Source organism: Ursus americanus, chromosome 8 (genome assembly GCF_024610735.1).
Source record: "Ursus americanus isolate L20-20 chromosome 8, mUrsAme1.1.p, whole genome shotgun sequence".
Taxonomy (NCBI): Eukaryota; Metazoa; Chordata; class Mammalia; order Carnivora; family Ursidae; genus Ursus; species Ursus americanus.
Genome location: NC_142134.1, coordinates 67,909,087 through 67,936,933, shown reverse-complemented (window position 1 = coordinate 67,936,933; position 27,847 = coordinate 67,909,087). Strand labels below are relative to the sequence as shown.

Genomic DNA, 27,847 nt, shown 5'->3' with positions numbered 1-27,847 from the left:
CCCACCTGGGAGAACTCTACTAGTTTTCCTGCCAATTATAACATCAGTCCAATAGCCCCGAGTTCACTCACTGGGAAATTAAATCCAATCTACAATAGGTACAAAGTGGGATTATTGCAACAATATGCATGATACTTTCATGAATACTATGATGTTAAATGACCCAGAATAATAATAAGGCACTCTAACATTTTTGGGTATTTACCACATGTCAAGTACCTTCCTAAGAATTTTATATATATTATCTCATTTAATCCTCACAAAAAATTTACAGTATATGCAGGCACTATCGTTACCTCATTTTACAGTTGAGACAACAAAGTCACACTGTTGATAAGTGACACAGCTGGCACTCTGTGACTTATCTGCTACACTGTGCTGATCTATTCATTTATCACTTTAAATTCCCTGAGGACTGAAGACTCAAAGAAGAAGGGCCATAGCTCTCACTCCTCTCAATATGGTAGGGAAACAGGCTAATAAACCATCTACATAAGGTAACCATACCATATCAGAGGTGCCAAGAGTGACCTGGGCGGTTGGGAGAAGACAGAGGAGGCTTCACAGGTATCTGAGACTTGGTAAAAGAATCAAAATACAACATTGGTAAGAGAACATACCACCTATTCTAAAAAGGATGGGTACCTAATGCTGTAGGACTAGAACATAAAATACAAAGACAGAGAATGACAGAGAGTGAGGGCGGAAATACAGGAGAAGGTCAAACCCTGAAGGGCCTTGAATGTTGGGCCAAGGAGTTTAAATTTTATTTAATTAAAAGGATAGGGGGTCATTGAAGAATTTAAGCAGAGTTAGCACCAACAGAATTGTTATTTATAAAGACCACTTTGACAAAAGTGTAGTGGATGGATTGGTGATGGTGAGACTAGAAATAAGGAAGTTAATAAGCTATTAGAATAGTCAAAGCCCTAAAATAGAGTATGTGGATTGGGAATGGAAAGCAGGTAACACATTTGGAGTACTGATAGCACAGAAAGTGATTAAGAGCATTAATCTGGGGCCATTTAGGATGAGTCCCAGTTCTGACACTCCCTACCTGTGTGCTCTTAGGTAAACCTATAAGGTAACCTGTGCTTGAGTTTCTTCCTCTGTGGAATTGAGGTAATAATGGTGTATATTTTATAGCATTGTTGTTTATATTAATATAAGACACTTTGAATGTTACTGTTGAACATTACTGTACAGTTAATGCAAAATGCTTAAAACATTGCCTAAAACAAAGAAAGTGTTAATGCCGGAGACATTGGAAACAAAACAATCTAACTGTATATCCGTTTTGCTGATCCTCACAATGGACAACATCAGTTCTTTTTCCTGTTGTAAAATTGCATTCTGAAGCAAATTTAATTTGCTTCAAATGAAATTTACACTAAGAAAGCACAAAAACTATCCTGGTTTAGAATGACAAATTTGTATACAAAGTGAAAATGTGATATTTCAATATTTCTAGTTTTGTGGTCCTTTTGAGTTATTGTAGTTGCATGGCATAACGACTTTGGCAGTAGAGTGTTCCAGAGTAAGTAGCATCAAAGGATTGTCATGTGTTACTGGTTTTCATAATGTTTTTTTTTTCTTCTATTACTATGCATTACATATAAAAAGATATATAATCACAGATAATTCAGTTCTCAAGAACTACTGGTAAACAATTAAATGTATCATTGCACTAAATGTGCTTAGATCCTGTATTTAAAATTATTGATTTCTAGCTGCCATATACTCTGAGGATTTTAATTTGTTTTATATCAAGATATAAAAACATGTACTTAAGAGTATTTTTCTTCTGAGTGTTGACTCAGATTTTCATTAGTATCTCAGCTCTTCCCTCAAACAGAGTGGCTTGGCCCAAGGACTTGAGAAATTATGTCTCATTGACAGAAAATGGAGTTAGTAAAGAATCAGTTTCCGTAATGACTTGCCCTGGTTGGTTTTCTGTTCTGTTCTAAGATCTGCTGTTGGGATGGAGATTAGATTTTGATTAGAAGATAGAGGTACAAAGACTAATTAGAATAATCTTGGCTACCTCATAAGAGAGATGATGTAGACTTGAGCTATGGCATGCTGGGATGGACTGAGGAGAAGGGAATAAAGTTGAGAAAGAGAAATCTGACAGAACTTGATGGCTGAATGGATATGGATCATTAAGGAAAAGAAAGATTCAAGGATGATACCAGATTTCTAGGCTGAGTAATTGGGTAGATGGTCATGAATCTCAAAAGAGAGAATATAGGAGAAAATGCAGTTTGGGGGTATGAAGAATGTCATGTCTCATTTTGGACATACTGCATTTGGAGGGTCTATGCCAGAGTTGGGCAGAAGTGATGAGCAGATGGGGAGCCTGGGTGGCAGTTAGACTCTTGATTTTGGTTCAGGTCATGATCTCAGGGTTGTGAGATTGAGCCCGGTGTCAGATAAATAAATCTTTTTTTTTTAAGATTTTATTTATTTATTTGACAGAGAGACAGCCAGCAAGAGAGGGAACACAAGCAGGGGGAGTGGGAGAGGAAGAAGCAGGCTTCCAGTGGAGGAGCCTGATGTGGGACTCGATCCCATAACGCCGGGATCACACCCTGAGCCGAAGGCAGACACTTAATGACTGAGCCACCCAGGCGCCCCCAGATAAATAAATCTTAAAAAAAAAAAAAAAGAAGTGATGAGCAGATAATGGGACAGACTGATTGAATGAAACATGTGGGCTGGATATACTGATCTGATATTTATTGGCACATGTGGCAGTTTGTTCCATGAGCGTGGATATGCTCCTCTTAGGAGAGCGCGAATGAAAAGAGCAATTGGTTAAGGATAAAACCCCAAGGAAAAATGGTGTTTGAAAGATGTATGTAGGAAAATAAACTTTCGAAGAGGAAAGAATTCTGGAATAGACAGAAAGAACACCAGAGAAACTGAGGAAATAGGTAATATTTTCAAGGGAGAGGGATATCTATTCTATATTGTGACATGTCCAATAAGATAAATACTGAAAATCTTTCATTACATTTTTAAAATAAGAGGCTATTATATATATGTATATACACTATATGACATATATATATATTATATGACTATATATAATGTGACAATATATATTATATGACTATATATATATGACATAATATATATAATACAGTATTCAGGGCAGTTTTAGTGGAATATTAGGGATAGAAACCATATTGTAGAATGTCGAGAAACTAATCCGAGGGCATGATGTGGAGATAGGGAAAGAAAACCCACTTCTAAAAATTCTGGTGAGAAGAGAAAAAAAGGAATATTATGGAAGAGTATACTTTGGAAAACTTTGAGCCAAGGTGGAATATACTTTGGGACCAGGAAAGATATTTGCCTAAGATGAAGGAGCAGATAGAGTGGGCAGTTTAAGATTAGAAAGAGAGTGATGACTGCAGAAAGATGTCTTGAAATGAAGGGCATTTGGGGGCTCAGGTGCATGAATTATCTTTAAGCAGGACAAAAACTCTTTCCTGTCAGAACCCAGAAGAAGGAAGCATAGGAAATAATGGATACTACCATACAGTTTTTAGTAGAGGGTAGAAAACTCCGTGTATTATTTATTTATTTATTTATTTATTTATTTATTTAATGATTTTTTTATTATATTATCTTAGTCACCATACAGTACATCCCCGGTTTCCGATATAAAATTCGATGATTCATTAGTTGCGTATAACACCCAGTGCACCATGCAATACGTGCCCTCCTTACTACCCATCACCAGCCTATCCCATTCCCCCACCCCCCTCCCCTCTGAGGCCCTCAGTTTGTTTCTCATAGTCCATAGTCTCTCATGTTTCATTCCCCCTTCTGATTACCCCCCTTTCTTTATCCCTTTCTTCCCCTACCGATCATCCTATTTCTTATGTTCCATAGATGAGAGAAATCATATGATATTTGTCTTTCTCTGCTTATTTCACTTAGCATTATCTCCTCCAGTGCCGTCCATGTTGCAGCAAATGTTGAGAACTCGTTCTTTCTGATAGCTGAGTAATATTCCATTGTATATATGGACCACAACTTCTTAATCCAGTCATCTGTTGAAGGGCATCTCGGCTCCTTCCACGATTTAGCTATTGTGGACAATGCTGCTATGAACATTGGGGTGCATATGGCCCTTCTCTTCACTACGTCTGTATCTTTGGGGTAAATACCCAGTAGTGCAATGGCTGGGTCATAGGGTAGCTCAATTTTTAACTTTTTAAGGGACCTCCACACCGTTTTCCACAGTGGCTGTACCAACTTGCATTCCCACCAACAATGTAGGAGGGATCCCCTTTCTCCACATCCTCTCCAACAATTGTTGTTTCTTGCCTTGTCTATTTTTGCCATTCTAACTGGCGTAAGGTGGTATCTCAGTGTGGTTTTGATTTGAATTTCCCTGATGGCTAATGATTTTGAACATTTTTTCATGTGTCTGTTAGCCATTTGTATGTCATGTTTTAACACTAGATGGTGTCAATGATCCAAGTGAAGCAGGAAACTTGGTCTAAAGGTGAGCAGGCCAGACCCGGTAGATGGGCTGAAGAGAACTGTGAGGTTTGGTTAGAGTCTGTGATGTATTATCTCCTTGAGGGCCACCATCAATTTCTTCTCCACTTATTCAGAGTTAGAATCTATATCTCTTTCCTTTGAACATGGGCAGGTCTCGTGACTTGCTTTGGTCAGCAGGATACAACAGAAATAATGTTAGGCAAGTTCCTGGCCTAGTTTTTGAGAGCTCTTTTGGATTTCCATTTCTTCTCTCTTAGAAGTCAACTACCATTTTTTAAGAAGTCACCTGCTTTGAAATAACTGCACTGTGAGAAAATCCAATCTAGCTTATTATTTTGCTAAGTCTGCAGTAACGAAATATCACAGACTCGGTATCCATGTAATGGACAGAAATTGATTTTCTCACAATTCTGGAGGCTAGAAAGTCCAGGTTCAGTGTGTTGGCAAGGGTTGGTTTTCTCCGAAGCCTCTTTCCTTGACTTGCAGATGGCCGCACTCTTGCTACCTCTTCACATGGTTGTTTTTTGTGCATGTACAGCCCTGGTTTCTCTTCCTCCTTCTCTTCTTATGAGGAAGGAATCCAATCATATTGGACTTAGGACCCATCCTAATGCCCTCATTTTAACTTAATCTCCTCTTTAAAGACCTTCTCTCTGAATACAGTTACATTCTGAAGTACTGAGGGTTGGAACTTCAACATATAAATTTTTTGAGTTGGGAGAGGGGACACAATTCAGCACATAATACTAGTCACGCACAGAGGTCATTAGAGAGAGATACTCTAAACCGGTCTCCAGTTATTCCAAACTTCCCAGCCAAGGAATGGATTTGTGAGTGAAGAAGCCATCTCAGAGATTCTGGCTTCCCAGACACCATGGGCAGCAGAAACTTCCACTTGAGCCCTGTCCAGTTTGAAGAACTGTGAGAATCCACAGTCTGACTCTAGAGAACCTGAATATTAATCTCGATGCTTCTCTATCGTTTTAACCAGTGACTTTAGGATAGCTTGTGCTGCAATAATAGCAAACTAAAACAAGAACTGAGGCTCATAGTTGACCAAAAAAAAGTCACAGGAAGGATGGACAATGCAGAGATCCTTCAGTTATTATTCAGAGCTTTGCAGCTTCACAAATAGAGTTGCCCTTCACATAAGGTCATTGCTGCATATCCAGTAAAGCAGTGCCAACTCTCTCACCAACTTCATGCTGCAGGCATGCCCTTCTATCTGGAATGCACACACACACACACACACACACACACACACACACACATCTCTCTTGATGGAAATAATTAGACACGTGAAATGACTTAAAAAAAATACCTAGCTTGTGAGACCGTGCTACTATATATATAAAAGTAATGAAATAACCTGCTAACATCACCAGCTTCTAATACTGTTGCAACATGTAATGGACAGACAGAGCCCACTCTGTATATCTGTTTTTCCCTGGATTTACTTTAAATAATTTGGGGAATAAAAGGAATTGGAAACTGCCATTTCCCTACACCTTTATAATAGGCTCTGTTTATTCTTCGGCAAGTTCACAAATCTGAAACTTTACAATCTACGGAAAGTTGAATGTTGCCAGTTTAAGTAATTGTGTGAATAGATCCATCTTGTTTTATGTGACTAATATTAAGTAAAATACAGAAAGAGAGGCCTAATATTCAAACAAAATCAGGACCATCTACGTGGAAGGGTAGAAGACTTGATACAATACATTTAAATTTAAATAAATACATATCTCTGCATTGTAATTAGAACTCCAAAACATTCCCCAAAGCTGCATCACTCCTTCTCTCTTATTCCTTTTGTTTTCTTTCTTTTTTTTTTAAAGATTTTATTTATTTATTCGACAGAGATAGAGACAGCCAGCAAGAGAGGGAACACAAGCAGGGGGAGTGGGAGAGGAAGAAGCAGGCTCATAGCGGAAGAGCCTGATGTGGGGCTCGATCCCAGAACGCTGGGATCACGCCCTGAGCCGAAGGCAGACGCTTAACCGCTGTGCCACCCAGGCGCCCCTCCTTTTGTTTTCTAAGCCATGTTTCCAGTTTCTTTTATTTCATTCTTTATTTCCTTATGCAACTTATTCATTGAATTTTAATACACACACAAACGTGCACACCTCTACTCTCACCTCTTCACACCTACAAGATTTTTGGTGCATGAATGTTGGACACAAGGAATAAAGAATATTAAGCATTTGGAAGAAGAGAGTGCTCAGAAATAGGAAAAATAGGTTTTTCTAATGTGCAAACTTGCTGGAGAGGAGAAAATATCCTAAACAATGTAAATAGCAGAAACTTTCCTTACTGCCTCTTTTTTTTTTTTTTTTTTTTTAAACCATCTCTAGCTTTTCAATATGGAAGGTGATTGTGCTGGTGATGGCAGGGGCGAGTGAAGGTAAAATCAGTAAGAGGTTAGAGCACATATTCAAAAAATGAGTGAGTTCATCTTTAAAACATTGTGAAATTTGACTTTTCTGAGTTAGTTTAAGATGAGAGTCCATTCTTTCCTCATGGGGCCAGCCGCCCAAATTCTGAGACAAACTAACCTCTGCCTTCTTTTGCTTCAGTTCACAAAAATAAGAGGAGAGTCCTGGCCCTTTTAGCATTTTTGCTGTTTTTTTTTTCTTTTTTGTAACTGGTATTGTATTCATTTTTCATTCAGTTACATTGCATTACAATTCATTTTTGTTATTACCACAGTTACGGCTATTGTTTATCATCCTTGCTAATCTCAAACTTGAACTACTGCAGTAAGTTTCAAACTGATCTAGCAGCCTCTGCTCTCGTTCCCCTTAATCAGCTCTGTCAAAAAAATGTTTTAAAACATAAATCTGACCATATCTTGTGCTTGTTCCCTTGGTGATCTCATCCAGTCTCATGGAGATAAATATGATTTAGATGTCAAGGTCAGCAACATTTCCTTCCCAGCCTGGACCTCTCCCCTTGAACTCTAAACACATATATGCAATTACTACCTATGGCATAAGTAGGCATGGACGTCTACAAGGCGTCCTAAGTCCCCAAACAAAATGGGGTTCCTGACCTTCTTCTCCAAACATGGCCCTCTTTCGATCTTTCTGAATGTCAACCTATTCTTCTGGTTGCTTAGACAAAAGGTCAGTCATCTATGAATGGGAACTGAGAGCCAGAGAGGCCGACATCTATAAGTGAGTAAGTAGCAGAATCAGGATGTGAACCCACGCAGTTATGACTCCAGAGTCTACACTCTTCACCCATATGTTAGGATGTTTTACTACTTTATTAATCCCTTTTCCTGTAATCTTGAACTTCATACGGGACCTGCATAACAAATATCCGCTATTCACCTCAGAGGTGGCTTGATAAATGAAATTAGAACTATAAATTCCGGTTCGACCTAGTTGTCACATAAAAGAGCTGAAAATTCTACTTGTTTCGGGCCAAGATTTTTTGAAAGAATATTTTCACTCTATCTTTTTTTTTAGACATCCTGTGTGTTCTTATTGGGATACTAGGCTGGAATTTTGGGGTGGGAACTCAGATGTGTCTATTATAATTCTGTCTCAGCTACTAATTAGTTCTATAAACTTGGGAAGTTTCTAAATCTCTTGGTGTTATGATCACTCTGCCAAAAATGCTATGCATGAGATAGATGGTCCTGGCTCTACAGTAATAATGTAGAAAAATAAATAACTCAAGTTACAAGGTCCCTTCACTTCTTGAGGACAAGAATCACATCTATTTGCTTACTCTCCATTTCCCAAATGTTTATTGCAGTCCCACCTTCTGCAGAAACTCAATAAATTTGTGTGAATGACAGGCTGAATTTCATGATTTGGTATGTGGTATGGGCAAGGTGACTGCAAATTTCAGAGGCAGTTTGTTATAGTAGCAAGAATTCTGAATTGAGAGGCAGAAGACAAGGTTTAAAGGCAAAGAAGCAGATATTTCACTATTTCACTGATTATTTGACTTCAAGGCAAATAACCATTATATAGGTCAAGTCTTCACATTTGTCCCTGTAAAACTTGGAGAAGGTAGGATTAGTTGTTCTCAAAGGTGTATTAGCAGAGATCTGACTGTATAATTTACCTTCACCACGATACCCAAAGAGTGTGAGCATGGGACATTTTTTTTTCTGTTGGATGTATTCATGGAAAGACTTAGGAATGTAGCATCAATATCTATCACATATAAACATCTTCACTTATAAATGATTTCTTCTAGATTCCTCACCAATATTACGAGTAGATGATATTATCCCCATTTACAAATAAGGAAGGTAAAGTTTGGGGAAATTTCTCAGGGTAAAATGACTAGTAAGTATCAAAGCTGGGGTTGCAATGCAAGATTAGATGGCTCTTAGTTCCCCACCTTTGTACTGACCCACATGTCCTCCCTACATTTCTAGTATTAGTAATGAAGGAAAGAGGGCAGTGGAAGGTATTGCTAGAGATTGGCTCTCTTAAACATCAGGTTTATCCAACTCTAACAGCGAGTGCTATGATCAACTGAAGAATATTCTAGTCACATAAAACACTAATTAATTAGGGAAAATTGGTAATTAACTGCATGCTCCCATTCTGTTTTCAATAAATGTAATCTATCCAACAAATCAGCAGCATTTATTAATGATAATACCAAGGGTGTTCAGTAATAAGCTTGCCTTTCATTAGGGAACTAATACGGGGTTTTATGTGGAGTTCCAGAAGAAACCAAGTAGGCATTACTAGCATTCACTTCATTGTGCAGATTACATGGTGCCTTGATTCTGCTGGTGACAAGCAATAAAATACTCCATTGTATATGGTGCATTAAAATGTGTTTAATGTACTATTAGTTCCGTGAAAAACATTATTTCCCACCCCAATTCCAATCACCACTGATAACATATGGGGTCTATGAGTCCTGAAATAATTACAGACCACAAGCTGTAGCAATAAACCAAAAAGCAACTTAATCATATCCTTTCCTGGAATTTGTTTGTTTCAAATAACATTTAGAGCTTTTCTTTCTTTCTCTTTTTTTTTCCCCATGAAACTCTACATTGGACTACGTTTCTGTTAAGAGCTCCAACTTGGATTTTAACTGCAGAAATTGTGCTATTTATTTTCTGGGTGATAAGTCACAAAATTACTGCTTGGAAAATTTTTTGTTCTTCCTTTCTCTAGGTATTTCTGACAAATAATCTTTTATGATCTCTTTATGGGACAAGAAGGTATATAATGATGTAGAAAGGCTACGTAACTAGACAGCTGCCTAAAGATGAAGTGATGTAACCAGGTACAATGTTCAGAGGACCGAAAAAGAACTTTAAAAAATAAGAGAAATTGTTGTTGGCCCATTTATGCAGAGCTGGGAGGGGGGAAGGGAAAAAGAAAAAGAAAAGGTGACTGCTTGGTTTCTGAGAAGTTAAGGACTATGATGCCAAATTGCAGTAACTCTCTTGACCTACATTTTTGGAAAATTAAATTTTCTCCTTTCCTCAACGTTGTGGAATCTATCAGGTATATTATATTGATCATATTGTATGTGTCTTAGGCAAATTTCAGAATTTTTGATGATCAATAGGTGTTATATTAAAAACAAAAATAGGTGGATAGGGTGATGAGGTAACTGGGTGATGGGCATTAAGGAGGGCATGTGATGCAGTGAACACTGGGTATTATACGCAACTGATAAATTATTGAACACTACATCTGAAACTAATGAGGCACTATATGTTGGCTAATTGAATTTAAATAAAAAAAGAAAATGCTTGTATCTTCATGAATGAAAAAAAAATAGAAATTAACTCATTTATTGGCTTACCTGGAGTGGTTTAAAATTCACATTGGATAAAAATTATTTTATTTCCTTATTGACTTACTCAAATGCTTAGAAAAAAGGATTTGTTAGGTGCTATTTAAGCTCACTCTAAACCTTTCTCTCTGTTAATCAAGGATCTTCAAACAATAGAAGGAAAGGGCTCAAGAGTACCATAAGTTAATCTTCTGGAATAACATTATCTACTCTAGCGAAGTGGTCCTTTGATGTTCCTCAGTGGTTTTAAAGGCACTCTTTCTTTTATTATTTATAGATTATAGTGTTCAAAGTTTTGTGCATGGTGAGTAGAAGTTGCTATGGCAAAATGAAACTGGGAAAAAAAACCCAAAACTATATCTGAATCATGGTTCTGTCACCAAATGGTTTGTCATTCTGTACATTAGAAATATTAGAAATAAATGTACAGGTCCTTGTTTCCTCTTGTTTCCTCTTCCACAAAATGTCAAAATTTCTCTTGATGTGGCTTTAAAATGATATGACCTAATGTGAAAATGACCTGTATGTGAAAGCATTTTATGTTAATGCATACTGCATACCATACTTCAGCCATTATTAACATGTTAATAATATACTACATGTGATGACACGGTTCTTTTTCTTTTTTGATATTTCAGTGATGATTCTCAAAATCTTTAAGGGTTATATCTGCCCCTGCTAGTTAGTTCTCCAGCTTTGCCTTTCCACTCCTGAAGTTTGCCATACTTTATTATCTCTAATATATTTCTGTCCATTTCTCTAACACGATCTTCCCTACCATGTAAATTGGTCATTTACACAAAATAATTTATATGGTAATTACTTTATCAGATTGGCTGAAATATTCACTCTTGTCTTGAATTGCTAGCCTCTTATCCCACTCACCTACAATGAGGCAAACAAGCTCAAAAACACTGCTTTTAAAGTGTTTAGTAGGGCTTTGCAGGCAAATTTTTAGATTCATTTTTACTTTAGTAATTCCATTAGTAGTGTTGATTTGGTAATTAGCTTGTAAAGCATTTGAAAACAGAAGCAAGGTTTCCTTAATCTTTGTATCCCCTTGTCCCTCTTTCTTTCTTTCTTTCTTTCTTTCTTTCTTTCTTTCTTTCTTTCTTTCTTTCTTTCTCTCCCTCTCTCTCTCCCTCTTTCCTTCTTTCTTTCTTTCTTTCTTTCTTTCTTTCTTTCTTTCTTTCTTTCTTTCTTTCTTTCTTTCTTTCTTTCTTTCTTTCTCTCTCTCTGGCAGACAAGCAGAGCCAGAAAATCACACCCAAATGAGGCATTTGGGAAAAGGTGGGGGGTTCCTGCTCAGGACTGCAGGTGCTGGAATCCAAGGATACCTGGAAGATAGCTGGTGGGGGGATCCGGAGTCTAGACCTGCACAGAGTTCACCTACAAGGGTGGTACAGAACCCAGGACAAAGAAACAAGAGGGAGACCAGAGATATCATAACATGGGAAGCAGGTCCAACAGAAGAATTAGCCAGGACAAATCCCCTGAGGCTGAGATTTAGTCCCTGGGGACCTTTACAGGTGCACACAGCCCTGCTCAGGGTTAGAGGGAGTCCAAGCAACAAGTGCCTATTAAGAACATACCGTATACCAAGAAAAATACTGGATACTGGGTATATATGGGTAAGCCCAACATCAGTGGCCTGGCCCTCATCAATATCCCATCTCGTAGGGATTCAGTGAATAAATAATTTATTATTACAGATGATGATAATGCTAAGAAAGATACAAACTGAGTGCAGAGACAGAATGTTTTGGGGAGTAGGGGTTTGATCTCCTGCCATGCGATCAGGAGAGGCAGGACTTAGGAGGATACCAGAACCATCCATACTAAATAGAAGGGAACGTGTGTCCTGGGAAACAACATGTGAAAAGACCCTGAGAGCAGAAAGAGCCAGAACCTCTTGTCCACAAGTGATTTCTTTTCCCAACGATGTAGATAAGAGTAATGTGTGGATAAGACTGTGTTAAGACCATGATGGAAATGTGTTGGGGGGAGTGCCTGGGAAGCCAGACTTTGGGATGAGTAGAGAAGCAGTGCAAGGACAGGGTTTGTACTGAGCTCTGATTTTCCCAACCACTCACAGTCTCCACCTCCAAGTTTCCTTGGGCAGGTGTCATAATTTGGCTATTTCCCTGGAAAGAACATGTGCTTAGGAAAGTGAAAGGAGCCCAGCCTGGCTGCAAAGCAGAAAGCGAGGGGTGTTAGACACAGATGTAGTTCCAGTTTAATATTGTGCCCATTCCCCATTAGTTTCCTTCTGTTTACCTGGAGATTTCCAGATGCTTCTCTCTTGTGAGGCCCCAGTGCTCATGTTTTCTTTCAGTTCTGAGAGCCGCCCTAGATCTTTCCAAGCACTTCTCTTTCTTCTTCTGTCAATCAGGCTAGATTTCTGCTGCCCACCATCAAAGAGCCCTAAATGATACAGATACTTCTCTGTCCTTTCCTTTACATCTCAGCTACCGCAATTTTTAGTCCAATTCACTGTCACGCATAGGCCAGACTACTGTAATATCTTCCTTACTAGTTTCTCCCCCCTCCTTCTCCTTCCTTGACCAAACCCATTATCTGCCAAAGTTTTGAAAAAAATATAGGTTATATCACTCCCCTACTTAAACTATCAACGGCTTCCTACCACATGGAGTCAAATCTAGCCTGCAAGGCTCTGTGTGACCTGCTCCATGCCCACCTGGGTGGTCTCATCTGTTCTCCTTCAACCACAGCCACAATAACTTTCACTGCTTCCCTGGATTTTATAAACCCTTTCTTGCCTTAGGGCTTTTGCACTTGCTGTATCTTCAACTGGGGATAACCTTTTCCTTGCTCATGAAGAGTCATTCTCTCTTTAGGTCTGGCATAAAAAGCCTTGATTAAGGAAAGCTTTCCATGTCAGTCCGGGTTCTAGGGGAATGAAGAAAAAAGGAGAGAGAGAGTGAGAGAAGGGGGGAAGAGATATAAGGAGAGAGAGTGAGAAGGAAATGGGGGGAGGGAGAGAGAGTGAGAAGGAGAGGTGGGGAAAGAGAGGGAGAGAGAGAGAGAAGGAGAGGGTGGGGGAGAGTGGGAGGGAGAGAAAGAGAGGGGACAGAGAGAGAGAGGAGAGAGAGAGGGAGAGATAGGGAAGGAGGAGGGAGAGAGAGAACAAGCAGTTGAAGTTAAGGAATTGGCATGGGATTATGGGCACTCACAAGTCTGAAATCTGCAAGGCAGGCTGGCAGCCTGGCAGCCTGGAAATTCAGGCAAGATTTCTATGTTACAATATTGAGGCAGAATTCCTTCTTTTCTGGGAAACCTCAGTTTTTGTTCTTCAACTGATTGGATGAGGCAGACCAGGTTATCAAGCAAGGTACGCTTCACTTAAAGGCTACAAGCCACCTTCACAGCAATATCTAGATTAATATTTGGCCAAACAACTGGACACCAGAGCCTAACCCCGTCAACAAATAAAACTTAACCATCATGCCTTCTAGGTCCCCTGTGCCCACATGAGTGTCTCTCACAGACTTCTGTCCTATTTTTCTCATTGAATGTAGCACAATTTACACTTAATTGGTTTTTTCATTTCTTACTAACTTTACACTTCCTACACTAGACTCTAGTGTTTATGAGTTGAGGACAATTCTCTTCTACTCATTAATATGTATCCAATACGAGGAAAGTACCAGGAATACAGTAAGTACTTAGTAAGTGATAGATGCTCTGTATGTTTGTGGAAAGAATGAATAACCAGGAAGAGCTTGACATGAGAAGTCGTAACCCCAACTCTTAAAATTCTATGAGAGTTGAAATGTTACATATTAGGCAAAATTCATTAGAATATGCATAGATAAAAATTACAGATTCTATCTCATTTCCTTTGACACATTTCTTCGTATTTCCCTCAAGTTAAATTAATCAACACAGATTTAAGAGGATTTCAAGTCTCACACATCAGCTCAAATGTAGCATGGAAAAGACTTCCAAAGTTTTGGCAACTTATTTTATTTTAATGAAGATTTGAATGCCTGCCAGGATCACTAAAATAATTGCCAGTTAGGCTTATATTAATGAACACATTTAAGTGGGAACTCTAAAAAGAAATGGAAAATGATTCGACTTTATGAGGTAGATTTGCTGCCAGCCGCTTGCAGTGATGAATGGTACCCCGGATTTGTTTTTAGTGTTAGCCACGAAATGTCCAAAGTTGCACAGCAGGCTCTTTGAAAAGCAGGTGCTGAACTTGAAAAATTTTTTACTAGACTCCCAGGGACACATTTGTATGTGTGAACAAATTAGTTCTTCCAAGAAGAATGAGAAAGAGTAATGCTGTTCAACTTTGTTGCAGACAGAAGTCGTACCACCTCCTGGTGCTTGGGTTCTGTGCGGTGAAGACTGGGTTCCTTGCACAAGTTGTGTTCACAAACTTCCTTGGATGAAACTGCTTTTGAACTTGTTATTTATTCAATTCTGATGTATAATGCTGTGGAGGTAGGAAACCTCAAAGCATTCAGAAGACAGAGATTTATTATTATTATTTCTAAAATCTTGATCTATCAAGGGATATATGAGTTTGAAGGAACAGTTGACACATTGCTCTCAGACTGAGGAATTTGTCTTAGAAGGATTAGCTGGACTAATTTGGGAAATATTTAGGATATTCTCTAGAAAAATTCAGTGGAAGGAGCTTTTATTGACTTCAGCAGAGTGATAGTTTTTTCCCCAAAGTAGTTTCCCCTTCCAGCTATACACTGCTGTCCAGCTAGACACCACATTTCCTAACTTCCCCTGGAGCTGGGTGGTTCATGTGACCAGTGAGTCCATGGGATGTAGGTGAAAGTGATATATGTAACTTTTATGTTATCTCTAAATTAAGGCAAGTTACCTGCCCCTGGTCTCTGGCTCTTTCACCTTCCCTCAGGACATGGATGTGGAAGGGACCTAGTTTACACAATGCAAATGGAGACAGCAGTCCAGCAAAGGGATAGCAGGGCAATGTGTGGGAAGAACCCTGCATCTCCGAATGTGGAGAACTGCCCCATCAGACAGGACCAACTCACCTGTGACTTGAAAGAAAAAAAAAATTTGATCTTACAGGATTGTTGTGCTTAAATGGATAAACACCTTAAAGATTTAGAAATGCTTCCAGAGCCTTTTGGCTTTATAAAAGGGTTGCTTTTATGTAAGTTATTTTTAAAAATTACCTACATAAGCAAATAATGAATCATGGAACACTTCATCAAAAACTAATGATGTACCGTATGGCGACTAACATATCATAATAAAAATTACCTACATCTCTATGTCACATTGTATGTTCAACATCACGAATGATGTTAATCTCTTTTGATTTTCACAAAATCTCAGTGAGGGAATTATGAGAAATACTGTATCAGTTTCTCCAAGAATTCAAAGGACAGAGTAAAATCAAACCAAAATAAAAATGCATGCTTTTCAAATTTGTCCTCGAGCTAGAGTGTGGGGCAAAGACATTTTAAGAAAGAGCTTCTTGGGGTGCCTAAATGGCTCAGTCTGGTAACTTCTGACTCTCGATTTCACCTCAAGTCATGACCTCAAGGTCAGGCGTAGAGTCCCCTTAAAATTCTCTCTCCCTGCCCGACCCCATCTAGATTACAGCACGATTCAGAGGAACAGCGTGATGACAATGGTGTTGATGATAATGATCATAGGAATAATGATTGCTACATTTTGAGTGTTATCATAAGATAGTTTCTATGCTCTGTGCCTTACATTCGTTATCTTTGCAAAGTATCTGAAATGCTATTTCTCTAATTTTGCAGATTAGATAAGTGAAGCCCAGAGAGACCAAGCATCTTGCCCAATGGTAGCCAGAACTGGTATCCAATCACATTATCATATTTACCCCGAAATGTATGCACTTTTGTATAGAAATGAGTTATCATTGCAGGACTGAGGCTGTTGCATTTAGAAAGGTCTACTTGCAAGTTTGGCCCTTAACTGCTCTACTATTCTGCTAGGGACACTATCACAAAATACCACAGACAGGTGGTTTAAACAACAGGAATTTATTTTCTGACAGGTCTGGAGGCTGGCAGTCCAAGATCAAGGTGCTCACAGAGTTGGCTTTTTCTGAGGCTTCTCTTCTTTGGTTTGCAGCTGACTTCCTTCTCACTGTGTCTTCATGGGGCCTTAGCTCTGTGCCTTGCCTCCTTGGTGTCTCTTCCTCTTCTTCTAAGAACTCCAGTCCTATGGGACTAGGGCCTCATCTTCATGACCTCATTTAACTTTAATTACCTGTTTAAAGGACCTATCACCAAATACAGTCACATCGGGGGTTAGGGCTATAACATATGTTTTAGAGGAATACAATTCATTCTTTAAGAGCTGGAATCTGGGAGAGTGGGGTTTGGGATGGTTTCCACCATTCCCTGATAAGAATGGCTCACTGTACCTAAATTGTTTATGCAAACAATATGGTTTATGCTGAACACCTGTCTTGCTTCCGGAGGTCTAGAATTTAGGCACATGCTAGACAGAGGGTGCCTATACGACCAGCCCCAGTAAAAGCCCTGGGGACTGAGTTCCTGATGACTTTCCTTGGTAGACAGCATTTCACCTATGTTTTCACAACTGATGGCTGAGGAAGAAGAACACATTCTGTGTGACTCCACTAGGAAAGCAATATTGGGAGTTTGCATCTGGTTTTCTCCAAGCATTATTCCATGCACCTTTTCCCTTTGTTGATTTTGTTTTGTATCCTTTTGTTATAACAGATGGTAGCATTGAATATGATTATATACCGAATCTTGTGAGTCCTCCTGGCAAATGATTGAACTTGGGGGTATCTTGGGAATCTCTGACATAACTTTCTCTCATGCTATTCTTTAATTTGAAGGAAATTTAATTTTACTTTCTTTTGAAATATGTGTTTCTTAGTCTCTCTTACAGTCAAATGGAGCCACATAACTGAGTTTTGACCAGTAGAATATGGGCAGAAGGAATGTCTGACACTCCAGCACATGCCCAATATGCCCCATGTATTCTTTGCTCTCTCTCTTTTTTTCTTGACCAAGGAGCAGACACAGTTGGCCCAGGGGAGGGTGCAGGCCATAGTGGAATCAACAGATGGAAGGAATAACCTTAACAAACAGGGGAAGCAGAGCCCCAACCTGAACCCATCTTTTAATGATAGGCCTAATGGGAGATGAGGAAGAAACAAACCTGTGTTGCATTAAGCCCCTGAAATACTAGGCTGTGTGTTACAGCAGTGAACCTACTCTAACCCATATGGGAATCGCTAGATGCCACCACCCAATCTCTTTTACTTTTTGAAATATGTTGCTGAGATGAGAGGGGGTTCTTGAGCTACCGAGATCCTATTATTCACTGGACAGCATATTTGTTAAGCGTTATAAGGCATGAGTATGGGATGAAAACTGTGAACACACCTGCAATAGAAACAGAAGTATTTTTTCGTTACCATATGAGACTGCCCTTAACATTTTTGAGGAGCACTTGATAAACTCAGCAAATGTGTCAAGCTATTTTTGTCATTCTTTTACAAGAAAAGTCATGCTCTTTCACTTTCCTTATCATTAGATTTTTTTTTCCCAAGAGCAAATCGATAGCTCTTCAATATTATTAGGTAGATGTGAAAGGAACTAAAAAGAAAGTGAGAGAAGATAAAAATTTTATCTAGCTTGACTCCCTGCATTTTTTGATTGGGGTCACTCATTCACAAACATTGATTCTATGTTATGTGCAAGGCATGGTCTGAAGAGTTAATGATATCATGGTAAAAAAAATACAGTACCTGTCCTCAGGGAGCTTATAGAATAGGGAAGGGGTCCTTAAATCAGTGCAATGATGGGGAGCACTTTAGGAGGGTTTCTGAACCTACAGGTGTCAAAGTTTTTCTACATATAAGCCTTTCAAAGTTAGCTTTGAGTTAACTTTGAGTCCTCAATTCCTCTCATTTTTTCAATCCAAACCATCAAAATGGCCAGTCAGCTCAGCCTCCACCACATACCATATTTTGCCATCATCCTGGTCTAAGCAACACTTCTTTCCCTACTCTCCTGAAACTTCTTTCTCAAGGGTCTCCCCGTTTTACTTTGGTTCCCTACACTCCATTCTTCTTACAGCAGCCTCACAGAGTCATTAAAAATCATCACCATATATTATATCTGAACCTTTTAAAACCAGTACTTTCTCAATATCTTTAGAAATAAAATGAATATTCCAGGTTCCATACACTCTTGCCTCACTCCTACTTCAGGATTCATGGTTGTTCTCTCTGCCTGGAATGTCCTTCAGATGGCTATGTCCTTCTTGATATTCTAGATTCAATTAAGTGCCATCTCCCCAGGGAACTCTTCTTTAACCACCACAGAGAAGCTCTCTGTTCTGCCTTTCTATAACATATTTCATCACAGTTCTCATCACACCAGAGATTTCCTTAATTGTTTGTTTGATAGTCTCATCCCTCCCCTTCACCACCCTACCCTCCTCAACTCCCACTGGAACTTACCCAACATTCTAGTCAATGCATCCTAAGTACCTAGTTGAGTGGTGGGCTCGTATTCAGTACCCACAGACGAATGATGGAAAAAATTATGTTGAAGTAAAATCTAAGCTGAGATGTGGAGAAGGTATAGAAGTTTGCCTCATGAAAGGTAAGGGATTCATGGGGAATAGCATTCTCTGCAGGAAGAAAAGGGCAGATCAGGACTCCTTAGAGGGAATCACATCAACTGCAGGCAGTTCTTTATGGCAGAAGCAGAGTTGATAAAAGATAGTGAGATATGAGACTGGAAAAGTAAGCAAGCACTAGATGGGTCACTGTAGTACAGAGAGAATCTAACTCGGGGTTGGACTTATAGTAGACACTCAAAAATTTGTGTTGATGAGTTCATAAGCCTCTTGAGTCTGTCTCCTAATGGCAATGGACAGACATTAACTGGTTTTAAGTAGGAATCAACAGGGTTCTATTTGTGCTTTAGAAATACCCTTCAACAGATGAATGGATAAAGAAGATGTGGTCCATATATACAATGGAATATTACTCAGCCATCAGAAAGAACAATTACCCAACATTTGCAGCAACATGGACAGGACTGGAGGGGATTATGCTAAGTGAAATGAGTCAAGCAGAGAAAGACAATTATCATATTGTTCCACTCATTTATGGAACATAAGAAATAGCAGGGAGATCAGTAGGAGAAGGAAGGGAAGAATGAAGGGGGGATAAACAGAGGGGAGAATGAAGCACAAGAGACTATGGATTCTAGGAAACAAACTGAGGGCTTCAGAGGGAAGGGGAGTGGGGGATTGGGATAGGCCAGTGATGGGTATTAAGGATACCCATATTGCATGGAGCACTGGGTATTATATGCAAACAATGAATCATGGAACATTACATCAAAAACTAAGGATGTACTGTATGGTGAATAACATAACATAATAAATTTTTTTTTCTAAAAAAGTATTAAGGTGAAAAAAAAAAAGAAATACACCTTTAGCTGCTTTGTGGAGACAGGTTCAAAGGAAGATAACACCGGAGTTCAGGAGCTTGGGAGGTCATTGTGGTAATGAAGATGAGAGATGACAGAGAGGCAAGGGCAGTGTAGAGGAAAAGGAAGGGGTAGATGGGAGCGATATAAAGACTAGAAAACGGACTGAGCTTGGAGATTAATTAGATGCAGCAGGTTCTAAGGGAAGGATCCAGAAAGACATCTGATTTTTGGGCTACTGGATACATGGAAAGGCAACATTTATTGAGAAAAGACAGGTTTAGGAGCCAAACAAGAGTTAAATATCCTGCATATGTATTTCTTTTCTTTTCTTTTCTTTTCTTTTCTTTTCTTTTCTTTTCTTTTCTTTTCTTTTCTTTTCTTTTCTTTTCTTTTCTTTTCTTTTCTTTTTTAAGATTTTATTTATTTGAGAGAAAGAACATGAGAGAGAGATCACAAGCAGGGGGGAGGGGTAGAGGGAGAAGCAAACTTCCTGCTGAGCAGGGAGCCTGATGCGGGACTCAATTCCAGGACCTTGGGATCATAACCTAAGCCAAAAGTAGATGCTTAACCAACTGAGGAACCCAGGTGCCCCTTGCATACATATTTCATTTAATGAACTTACAAGCTATTTTAAAAGTTAGGCATTATATGGATGATGCAAGATGACTTTTATCTGTTATCTTGGTTTAGTACTTTTATTCTAAAACCAGATACTGAGTGGTACAATGGGCCACACGTTTGGAATTAGGAGTAGAGAATATCAAGATGAATCAGGGTCAGGCCATGGTCTTTAGGAATCTCATAGGTTAAACAGAAATAAGGTCCTTAGTCCACTTTTATTTCTCTCCCTCTCTCTCTTTTTTGGGGGGGCGGGGGAGGAGAGGGGCAGTTGTGGGTATTGGTATGGTGAAGGGCTGGTGTAGCCCTCAAAAAGTAAATCCCTCTCTGGAACCGGGGTGGAGTAGAAGGGCAGGGCAGAAACTGCTGCCTCTCCTATGAGAATTCCCAAGCAGTGAGAAAGGAGGCTGAGAAGTGGTGTGCTAATCCACTAGACCAATTACCAGGCCAGGCTCAATGTGTCCCCAACAGGAAACTCCTGACCAACATGTGTGTAATGGTTGTTTGAAAAGAAAATATTCACGATTGTTCAATGTTAAGTAAAAATAATCTGTAGGATACTTGTATTATCAAACCCATTTGTGTCAAAAGAATCCCTATGCAAACACATAAATACATGCACATAAAAATACCTAGGAGAATAAAGAAGAAAGTTAAGCATACTTATCTCCAGTGAGGCAGAATGGGGAGTGGATTGTAGATGAGACACTTACGTGTTTTAATTTATGTCCCCCACATGATTTCAAAAATTTACCATGATGCTTAATTAGTTTAAAATTTAAAAAAACAAACAAACAAATTTGAAGCATCCAAATGCCACAGATTATATTTAACTAACTCTTGTGTAAGGTAATATACCTCAAGATGATATTCCAGAATGTTCACTGTGATTTCAGTTACTTCTGTACTTAGTAGAATGAGTAAGAAAGAGCAGAAGAGCTCCAATGTCTACTGAGCACTTTCAATGAAAGAAATTATGTAAAATATTTTTCGTCATCTTCTTACTTGAGTGAGCATTAATAGTCTGAATCTTCGAAGGAGAATTTGATGTCCAGAGAAGCTAAACCATCTGCCCAAGGTAGGAAATGTCAGTTGGAAGGTTTGAACCCAGTAAAGCACTTGTCCCATGCCAGTATTTGGAAGTCAGAAAGGCAACCATGTTTATCTGCTGAGACCTGTAGACAAACTTCTCAGAAAGCCCTGCTTCCTGGAAGTCTGACAGAAAATTCTGCCAGGGCATGGAAAATAACAATTTAACTCTGTTCTTTTACCTTGATTTTAAAGTACATGAGTAATACTTTGCACTTAAGGAAGACCTTTTATCTGAGTCTTTCAAGAGCAGAACAAAACCAATTATTACCCACCCCCCTTCATGATTGGAAGAGAAGATCTTAATCCCTAATTTGCTGACAGGGAGACAGAAGCTGCCAGGGATGAAGTGATTTACTGAAGGTTACACAATCAGCCTGTGAAGCCTCAAGAATAACTCTAAGGGCTCATGATAAAAGAGCAATTGCCTTATGCAATTAGCAGCTTATTTCTCTATCCTAAACACCATATCCCGCTCTTTTTCAAGCATGTGCTAAACTCCTCCTCTCTTCCGCCCTACTCTAAGTGGGATTTAGTGCTTTTTAGATAAAGGTACTTTGTAAAAAATGTAGACCCCTATAATTTCATCCTCACTTTCCCTCACCTATTTTTAAAGATGCAGTGAGTTCTCAAACTTTTTAAGTGGTGTAGGAAAAAACCCATAAAAAAACTTTCATCTCCTGCTGATTCCTTTGGCCACAACATTAAAGCTCTTGCAGAAATCAAGGAAAAGTTTGGTGCCACTATTGGCAAAATCTCCAAGGAAAGGTCTGGATTTTAGGTACAACACTGAGGGTGGGGATTACGCATGCTTGAGATGTGATTTCAGATTTAATGGAGCTGCTTCAGCTGCTGGCTGCTGGGGTTGCTGTCTGCCTAGGAACACTGCTGTGATGGACACACCCTGTGGTGACTCCCAGTAAGTCTTGTTCTTTTTAATCTCCTTGCCTTGAGTGCCAGAATATACAATGGTGGTAGGATGAGATGTCATGCCCATGACTATGTTACACTATATAAGACTCTGCCTTAGCAGACTAGAGAGATTCTCCTTTGCTGACTTTGAAGAAGTGAGCTGCACATTATGAGAGATTCTGTGAGAAGGCCATGGGCAAGGAAACACAGGCGGCCTCCAGGAGATGAGTGGCCCCAGGATGACAGCCAGCAAGAGAGTGGGGATCTCAGAAATACAACACAGGGACGTGAATTCAGTCAACAACCATGTGTGTTGGGAAGAGGATCCCAGGATCCAGAAAGATGTGTAGCCTAATCAACACCTTGATTGCAGCTTTGTGAGACCCTATCCATAAGACCCAGTTAAGTTGCTTCTGGACTCCTGACCCTCAAAACTGTGACATGATGAATGAGTGTTTTTTAAGCCACTAAATATGTGACAATTTATTACACACAATTAAAAAACCAATACAGACATCCTTCATTTTTAGGTAGGAAGGATATTAATACTTAGCATTTTTAGGGGAAAAGGGCATTACCAAGCATTAAAGTGATACCTTAAAGATATATTTGAATCTAATGGTTACTTTGATCTATTATAATTCAAAGTAGTGAAAGAAAAAGAAGCAGGGAAGGATTTGGGACAGGAAGGCACCAGGTGTCCAAAGCAAATAGATCTAACTTCTTGAAACTTTCACGTCATGCCTTAAACAATGGGAAGAATATGCTATAAATTATTAACTAATGAAAGTAAATGTCAAAGAGGCATAGCCATATTAAAACTTAATGCCCCAGAAGACCATTCATGATCACCTAAAATTGAACTGAATTTATGCTTGATTTTGAAAGAGAGCAGTAAATCAAATTTGTGACTCGTGTATATGGATACTTCTCTAACCTTTCTGTTACCTATCTATTAAAGGAGATTTTTTTTAAATTAAGAAGTTTAGAAAAAAATTATTGAGCATCACCTCAGGTTTAACTGAGTCAGAATCATCAGAGGTAAGACCTGTTACCCACCTACACACACATCTCCCCAAGGGGTGGAAACCCACCAAAGACCGCATAAGGTTCCAACATAGCCAGTCTAACCATTGGTGTTCAAGACTATAGGACTCATCACAATTAGGTCAATTCTTTTTTTGATAGAAGCACCTCATGACTAGGATTTTATGCATCTAGTTCATTGGTTGTCAATCTTAGCTGCACATTATAATTACCTGGAGAGCTTTATAAATCCTGATGCTCAAGCTTCTTCCCAGAGCAATTACATCAGAATCACCAAGCATGGTACCAACCTATTTGTGATTTTTAAAGGTCCTGGCATGATTGCGACATGCAGTTAAGTTTGACACTGCTGACACGTAGAGATTACCTTGTGGGCTTCAGCATCCTTTCTAATACCTAGTTATGTAGATCATAACCCAAAACACTGTGGGGGAGTATAGGCCAACCGTGACTGGTCACTTTGATGGAACATGAAACTGAGTTTGACTATTTGGAGATGTACTATTATAACTGCTTTTTATTGAGCTTCCTGTTTCTTAATGTCTCATGAACAAACTGGCAAAACTCGGCCAAAACAAAACAAAACTCAGGCAATGTAGGTATCACTATCCCAATTTGTAGAGATAAGGAGACACAGGCTACTGACTCAGAGAGAACTGCCTGAATAAGTAAGACATGGACCTGAGTCAGAGTGATCCAAAGCTTATGATATCTTCACAGTGATTCTTAAATTGTGCTCGCCAGACCAGCAGCATTAGCATCACCTGGGAAATCATGAGAAGTGCAAATTCTTCACCCCAATCTCAGACCTACTAAATCATAATCTTTGAGGCTGGGGCCCAGCAATCTGGGTTTTAGCAAGCCTTCAGTTGATTCCAAGGCACGATAAAAATGGAGAAACACCATGCTATATTCTCCATTTCTATCAGCTGCCTACTTTTGGAGGCTCAGTTCAGCAGGTGGTAAGAGAAATAAAAATGTGGCGGTGACTCAGTGGGTGAAACAGAGTGACAGGCTGAGAAATTTTTTCTTAATATGGTCCTTTCTCCCATTCCCCATTTTTATTAATAATCTGCTTTGGAAATGAGGAAATGCTACCAGGGATACAGTACTGGGAAAAATTGGGGGGCTCTGGCAATCTTTACAAACAGGGGTGATTTGCCATGGTGAGCCTCCTTTACATCAGTGTGACTGGCTTTTTTTTTTTTAAAGATTTTATTTATTCATATGACAGAGAGAGAGACAGCCAGTGAGAGAGGGAACACAAGCAGGGGGAGTGGGAGAGGAAGAAGCAGGCTCCTAGCGGAGGAGTCTGATGCGGGGCTCGATCCCAGGACTCCAAGATCACGCCCTGAGCCGAAGGTAGACGATGCTCAATGACTGAGCCACCCAGGCGCCCCCAGTGCGACTGTCTTAAGATGTTGGTAATCAGTTTATTCTATTAATAAAAATATATTGAGTTTTAAAAGGTTTCATTAAAAATAAATAACCCAATTGGTTCCATGGAAATGATTTTTTGATCTTAAGAGCTTGAGATAATTGGTGTTCAGGAAACCAAGAGTAGTTGGTTTGCTTTCTCTGAGGCTAAGCTGGTTCAGATTGCTGCCATCCTGTTAAACATGGGTGCCACTGCCCTACTTTCATGCCTCTCTTGATATAATTCAGGGTATATTTACTAGAGTCATACATTTGACTAGGGAAAAACAACCCCAAATGAAAAGAACAGTTGTCTTTGACTTATCAGAGACATCAATTAATATTTTCTGAGTAAAATGTGGACTATTTTCTGGTAAGGAGGATGTGAATATGCTTTGGGCACATTCTAGTCTGATGGACATTTGTCTCATGGTGCAGGATGGGGGGGACAGAAAAACTGATGCAGAGAGAAGAGAAAAAGAGAAAGGAAAGGGGGAGAAGTGAAAGAAAAGAGACAAGAATCGACATGGAGAAGAGACAAAGGAGGTAAAAAGGAGGGAGAGAGCACAGGAAGAAGAATTAGCACAGGAATCAGAAGGGTAAGAAAAGGGGAAAGAGAGGGGCCTGGAAAAGAAGGAGAGGAGAAGAGGAAGAAAAGAAGACAAGTAAGCAAAGACAAAAATAAAAGAGCAATAAAAGTGAAGGAAAATAAAAGACAAAAATAATCGAATGCAGACGTCAGAGCCTGGGCAATTTCTGTGAAGTGCCACTTGGACAAGACCAACCTGCAGAGATGCTGCCTCTGGAGGTTAACGATGGCAGTAATCATGACTTCAATTTGCAACAAATGGTACGAAAGGCAGCCTGACCCCAAATGGAGAGAACTTCAGTCACGGCAGTGGAGTGATAACGTAGCAGGGATGCTGAGAGATTGGATGAAATTCTCCTTTACTTGACAACCATTTTGTATCTGATTGCTGCTGCCAGTGGTCATTCCAGCTGTTTTTTTGGTAAGTGTTTGCTCTTTCTGCACACTCTGCAGCATAGACATGACTAATAATTCTCTAGCCGCATTTCCAAAGCGCCCTTCTCTTCATGCATGTTTATTTTACACGTGTCATCTTGATAGATTGCACATCAAGACTCCTTTAAATGAGAGTCCTCTCCGTGTGGAGCAAGCGCCTCTCTCCATGACATCTCCCCTCTTCCCACCTAGTCTACCTCCACAAAAGCCTGGGTGTTAGCAGAGAACCAGCTTTCAGAGTAGTAATGGGGAGAGAAAAATTTAGAAAGCCTGGGCAAGGAGAGTGGTAAGAGCAGAAATGGGGTGGAGAGAGACACCGTGGAGTCAGAGAGATAGTGGAAGGTTGTGTGCAATATGCACGATGGAACTCTACAAATATATTCTGAAAAGTCAACTAGTGTTACACATTCTCTGAGTAAACTTTTGTGAGGATACCCATGGAGGAGGCAGAGTTTCTCATTTGGTCTGCATGAGGTTGCACTGGGGTAGCAATTGAGATGGTCAGAAGAGGCTGGAATTAGCAGAACTCTTTGGACACTATAGAGTCGACAGATCATGGAATGGGGCTGTTAAGGGGAGGACTTCAGGAGGGATCAATGCAATTTAATTTGGATTTCAAGGGCCACCTGCAGTGTAGCTAGTATGGTTTATATATGTGTAAGAACATGATACATGTTGGCCTATGTATGCCATTTGATACGCAATCATTTGATACTTTTAAGGATGAAATGTCTTTTTTTTTTTTTTTAAGCAAGCTCCATGCCCAATGTGGGGCTTGAGCTCACAACCCTGAGATTGAGTCACATGCTCTACTGACTGAGCCAGCCAGGAGATCCAGGGATGAATTGCTTTCAAATAAATTCATGACAAGTCTTCTCTCCCTACATGGAACAGAAGCTCCTTGAATATCTTCTCTGGCTTTTGAATAACCTACAGAATCTAGTTTAATACTAAACACATACCAAGTACCGGACAAGAGTGTGTCCCTGATCAATTGTTTGGGCCACTCATTGTCTCTCACCCTCACCCTCTGGTACGCATGAACTATCACTCCTTTTGAAGATGATTCCCTCAGGAAGGAGAATCATAGGTGCACCTGGACCACAAAGAACAAGATGCAAAGACCACCTACAGACGCTTGTGGTCTAGAGTCATTGGTAGCATGTTTTTAAGAAACTTAGAGTAACTCTTCTCCAATACTAGGAATGGCGTTCCTTGATGGGCCTTAATCTATAGTCAAGATTCAAGTCAAACATGAGACTATAGTTCAATAATAAAAAGAGAATTGAAACTTATTGAAATGATGTCATTACAGCCCAAAACCAACCAACCAAACAAACAAAACATACCAAGAACCGAGTTGAGTATGCCTTTCTCTACTTATCCTTGTTTAATGTCCACCCACATTGTATGAACGTTGGTGTGCCAAAGTGACTCAAAGTCTAGTGGATATCGACAGTGTTCACATCTAGGAAAGATCTGTGTGAAATGTGCATATGATGGGGCCCTCACAGAACCGTATGTTTTCCCTCATTCCCTCTCACTTCTCAATGCTCTGCTGAGAACAGTGTGAAGGTAAAGTCAAAAAGAAAGTTCTTACATTCTTAAATCCTCTGTAAAGAATCTGGAGTTCCTTCTTGGTAAATTTGCTCTGGGCTTCCAGAAGTTCCAGAGCCTCAGGCCGATGCCGGACGGTGGCCATCTCCAGTTCATCTTCCACGCTGTCTGTGGAGGAGAACCAAAAAGAGGCTGAAGAACAGTCACAGGTCACCAGTGCTTATGCACAACGACACAGGAAAACAATGAAACGTTTACTGGATATCTGTGATTTTTCCAGAGGAAGTATTCTCCTACTGCCTAAAGGAGTCTTTGCATTTCCCAGAGTTAAATAACTAAGCTTAGACAATTCCACATAATCTTTTCCCCCCACAAACTCTAATCATTAGATATT

General features: G+C 39.6%; 1 protein-coding gene across 1 annotated transcript in view; it reads right to left on the bottom strand.

Annotated features, from left to right (window-relative positions):
- Positions 1–27,621, bottom strand: part of KCNIP4 (potassium voltage-gated channel interacting protein 4) — a 109,170-nt gene extending 81,549 nt beyond the window's left edge. The window contains exon 1 of the mRNA XM_045771403.2: positions 27,497–27,621. Coding sequence (XP_045627359.1) covers positions 27,497–27,598 — 102 coding nt within the window. The 5' untranslated portion in view covers positions 27,599–27,621. The remainder of the gene's footprint in view (positions 1–27,496) is intronic.
- Between the last annotated feature and the right edge of the window lie 226 nt (positions 27,622–27,847).